The following is a 5016-nucleotide window of genomic DNA, read 5'->3' as shown; positions in this document are numbered from 1 at the left end:
CTTCCTTAAAGACCACGGCACGGCGGGCAACTTTTTGTGCAACGGTGACAGGCAACTGCCAGAAGACTCTTAGCTAGCAACCACATTGCCAAACTACTGTCCAGCTGCTGTGGCGCTAATGGCTTTGCAGCAATGGGAAATCCAGCAACAACTGGTCGGTAACAACCAAAAACCAACCAGAAGTTTAACCACAGCTACCCATGTATACACTGACAAATGAGGAAATGAGGCAACTGTGGTCAACATTAGCTGACGTTTCCATGGTTGCAGACGTCTTTTGACCGGTGTCTTTAGTTGCCTAACGCACAATTCGAGTCATTCCATAGCATCTTCTTCTGTCCACAGATATTCGACATGCTACCTTGGGGAAACGTTGCACAAAGAGTCGCCCGGAGCCCCGCAGACTTCAGGACTTAATGCTACAGTAGCTATTTACACAAACACACACAGTACCAAAAAAAGCTAAAACGCTCCGTGTCTCTGCGCCCCCTGACACAGGACTGATTACAGGAATCAACAGAGCTGATTACAGGACACCATAAATTAATTATTACAATATTAAAACCTCTATCGTAGGGAGACTCTGGCGGGGAAATTCGCGAGACGAATATTAGAGGATATTATTATTTACAAAATGTTAAATTATTAAAATGGCTTTTCCCGGTTTCTGTGTCTTTCTCTCTTTCCCCTCCCTAGTGTTCCTTTAGCGGCCTCTGTGAGAGGGACCTTTCAGCAGCGTCGAAGGTTGATGACGTCACAGCGTCAAGGGTCGATGACGTCACAGCGGTCAGGGGTGGATGACGTTGCCTTGTCGAGGGTTGATGATGTCACGACGCAGCAGTTTCCTTCACGGCTCCTCGGTCGGCTTGAGCAGCTCCATCAGCGCCCCAACGGCTCCAAAATAACCCTGGAGAGAAAACACACACACATTTTAAAATTTTGATCAAATTACTAAATTACTCCATGGCATTCAAGAAAGAAGGAAAATAAATAAATATCAGTACTGTATTTATAATGGAGCCCAATGCAGTGCTGAGCTTTACTGAGCATGTGCAGGTTTCAGAAAGCCAAATTTAAGACTTTTTAAGATCTTTTTAATGCCACCTGGAATTAAATATGAAGTGTAAATTGTAATTTCCCTTCTCTGGTGTTCAAACCAGGTAAGAACACATGAAGAAAGAGCTGAATATATGAGCATCAGTCCGGACATCAGTTTGCCCTCGGTTCATTTTGTTCCACTATAGACTTTCCAAGCATGAGGAACTGCTGCCTATCAGATGTCAGCATCCGTCTCCTTTTACCCACAAACCCTTGCGTTTTGAGTTCATTTCCTGTAGTTGGTTTGGATTACGTTCTCACTCCCCCCCCCAAAAAAAAACAAAACACACCACAGTTTGCTTGGAAGAGGACTGACACTCGCATTTTCAGGCTTTTTGGTGCACACTTGCTTGGTGTGAATTTGTTTTATTTATTTAACTGGGACAATTTTCATCCAGAGTCCCTGGGCAGGTTAATAACAAATGGATGACAATACAACAATACAATACAATACATAAATACACTACAGATAAAAACAATGACAAGTTTTCCTTTGGACCAGTAGTCCAAGGTTTAGTTTAGTTTACTTCAGTTGAGTCCAACACTAACCTTGTGTTACTAACAGGAGTCTGAGCTGTCCTGTCCCCAAGTTGGACCGGTAGTCCACAGCTTGGTTTATTTTAGTCTCTAGTTTAGTCTAGTCTAGTTTAGTCCAGTACTGACCTCGTGTTCCAGGAAGAGGGCTCTCAGCTGTCCTTTGGACCAGAAGTCCATGGCGTAAGCTAGCAGTTTGGTGGACACCGTGTTGATACGAAGAAAGTTCCCGACAAACACCACTCGCTCGATTTTCTGATGGAAAGAGACAGAAAAAAAAACAACAAAAAAAAACATGTCACACAAATAAATCACAACCCATTGTCTGATGAACAAAAACAAAAGAATCAAGAAAATCAATCCCAATCCCTGCTCTTCCCATGAAACAGACCGACCAGGTGAATCCAGGTGAAAGCTAGAATCTCTAACTGATATCTAATGTATTGTTTTAATCTGTCATTCAGAAAATGAAAAAAATAAATACATCAAAATAATCCAAGGGAGGTATACAACTCAACAAATAAACAAACAAGTAATTAGGATCATGCAAGATTTCATACATTTATATTTTATGTGAAACAGACCGAAGTGTAACACCTCTTGTAAACCACACAGTGGCGCTGGAGAGCCGGCAAACAGACGAACACGAAACCGAAGCTCCAGAGTGGAAAAGCCACTAGAAAAAAACTTTGGGTTCTGGTGACTTGGGACTTGACTCTGACTTGTACTTTGATGACTTGAAAAGGTTTCTAAAGTCTTGACTTGAGATCTTGTTTGTGTAAATGACTCAGATTGAAAGTGATGAAATTTGTTCCAGCGGACGACTGAATTTAAATTCTGTTTTCTGAATTTGTATGGAATGATTGAATTTATTGAAGTTGAAACTGATTATAGAAATCAAACTCATGATGCTCTTACCAAGTTTTTATCCTATTAAAACCATACTGCATTGAAAAGTCCTAGATATTTAGTTTTCTTTAAGATATTAAATTGATACTGGACTCTTGATTTGATCTTGTTCTACATTTAGACTTGAGACTCGACATTAATGACATGGACTTGACTTGGTAATCTACATTTAGACTTGAGATTTGTGTATCAAGACTTGAGACTGACTTGGGACTCGAGCAGAGTTGACTTGGTCACACCTCTGATACCAGAATTTTTTTTTTAAAAAAAGCTGGAGAACAGTGCTTTCCCATTAGAAATGTAAGGAAGTTCTGTGTCAGAAAAAACAAACCCAAAACCTAAAAAATGATATCCCGTCGAAAGTGTGTGTGTGTGTGTGTGTGTGTGTGTGTGTGTGTGTGCGCGCGCTCGTCTCCGGTGCAGCTCTGTGTGCGGTGATAGCCCTGTACAATGCTGCTTGATCGCCATGCCACAAGGCAACACTGTAAAGAAGCTCACAGCAGACAGAAGGACTCCAGCAGAGCTTCCCTCCTCCGGGCCTTCAGCAAAACAAACTGTTCGATCAATACAGCAGATAACACTGTTGCCAAGTGTTGACAAGTGTTGAACAAGTGTTGAACAAGTGTTGACAAGTGTTGACTCGTGCCGCACACCAAGTCTGTAGAAAATGTTCTTTGTTTTTTTTTACGTGAGATAAAAAGTTTAGGAACTTCAGGTTCGCTCTTCACAGTAAATAACTTTGTTTTGGCTGATGTCACATGAAAACGTTTCAACTCCAATTTTAGTAGGTACTGCATTTTTTTTTTAACTCAAACTATCATTTACCAAATTGTGTTGTGTTTTTTCAGCTTAACATAAAGTGACATGATGTCAAAATATATGGGATTCAATCTAAAAAAAAAAATCTTTCACAGCTTCTTTAAATCTGTGTTTTTGGAGAGCCAAAGATTTCATTTCGACAGCGGGGTTTTTGTTTCTTAAACTGCACAAAATGTGCGTTTTGGTAGATAAAAAAGACTCTGAGGCTATGAGGCTAATGGAGTGTGTGCGTCTGTACCTTATGGATGTGCATGCATGTTGTACATTCTATGTTGTTAGTCACGCTGACTAGCAAAGCCCTAGCTTGGGCGTGTGTGTGTGTGTCTCTCACTGACACAGCACGTGTCTGCTATAAATCCTATGTCATTAGTCATGCTGACTGGCAAAGCCCTGGTCACTGTGTGTGTGTGTGTGTGTGTGTATGTGTGTAAATATTTTAACACATGCCATGGAGCCTAACCCTAACAATTATCGCTCGTGTGTGTGTGAGTAAATATTACTTAAACCACATGCATGTTATGGATGACAGTGACCAGCATTGCTTTACTCTGTGTGTGTGTGCGTGTGTGTGTAAATATTTAAACGCAAATACATGCTATGGATTCTATGTTATAGGTGAGAGCAACCATTATTGCGCTCGTGTGTGTGTGTAAGTACTATTTAAACCACATATACATGTTATGGACGATGCTGACGGCGTGTGTGTGTGTGTGTGTGTGTGTGTGTGTGTGTGTGTGTGTGTGTGTGTGTGTACCTCGTTGACGGCACACATGCGTGCTATGGATCCTATGTTGTTGGTGATGGTGACCAGCGTGGCTCTGGCCAGATCCTCCTTACTGATGCTGTCTCTCTTCTCTTTGCTCATCATGTGACCGAAACTGGAAAAAACATCCAACACACAAGCATGTTAAAAATCTAATAAAATATGTCATTTTATATGTAAATTTTGTGAAACTCACACGCACACATTCCTCCGTGGGGGCAATTCAAGTTTCAGCTTATTCTAATGTATGAAAAAAATAAAGGAAAACGCAAAAAACTAGAAGCTTGGCTCACAAAACGTGACTTTCTCTGAGGAAAAATGAGGAGTCACATAAGAGTGACAATAAAACATGTGCTGTGTTTATGTCTGTGTGTGTGTGTGTGTGTGTGTGTGTGTGGTTCTGATAAATGACAGAATGGAACATCATAACAAGGAACAGTGATAAGTTATAATCTGATGACTGATGAAAGTTGTTGTTCAGTTCATTTTATGGGCAAACCTTTGAACACAGAGCTGCATGTTTACTGTATACATGCTAACTCTCTCTCTCACACACACACACACTCTAACTGTGTGTGTGTGTGTGTGTGTGTGTGTGTGTGTGTGTACGCATGCTTTGTGTCATACTATTGTCAGCCAGCTATCATTTCCTATATCATTTGTTGGTGTGTGTGTGTCTTTTGTTGCCAGCCAGGCTGTACATATATGACTGTGTTGTGTGTGTGTGTACCATCATAACATAAGTATAATTTTCTTTATTTTTATACGGTGTGAGAGTTTATATGCAGTGTTTTTTTTATTTTGAGGCCACAATTTAATACAAGATTGTATTGCATGCACAATACTTCATTATCTTCATTATTTTGTTTGAACAATTTCATAATTCCTGCGAA

The 5016-nt window shown here is 40.5% G+C and overlaps 1 protein-coding gene across 1 annotated transcript in view; it reads right to left on the bottom strand.

Annotated features, from left to right (window-relative positions):
* Positions 1–722: 722 nt before the first annotated feature.
* Positions 723–5016, bottom strand: part of pank1a (pantothenate kinase 1a) — a 27153-nt gene continuing 22859 nt past the window's right edge. Inside the window, exons 6-8 of the mRNA XM_078288828.1 lie at positions 4115–4238; positions 1762–1887; positions 723–907 (exon numbers count right to left, since the gene is read on the bottom strand). Coding sequence (XP_078144954.1) covers positions 848–907; positions 1762–1887; positions 4115–4238 — 310 coding nt within the window. The 3' untranslated portion in view covers positions 723–847. The remainder of the gene's footprint in view (positions 908–1761; positions 1888–4114; positions 4239–5016) is intronic.

Source organism: Centroberyx gerrardi, chromosome 15 (genome assembly GCF_048128805.1).
Source record: "Centroberyx gerrardi isolate f3 chromosome 15, fCenGer3.hap1.cur.20231027, whole genome shotgun sequence".
In the NCBI taxonomy this organism is placed as follows: domain Eukaryota; kingdom Metazoa; phylum Chordata; class Actinopteri; order Beryciformes; family Berycidae; genus Centroberyx; species Centroberyx gerrardi.
The sequence above is the reverse complement of the archived record's forward strand: the minus strand, read 5'-3'. Positions and strand labels throughout refer to the sequence as shown.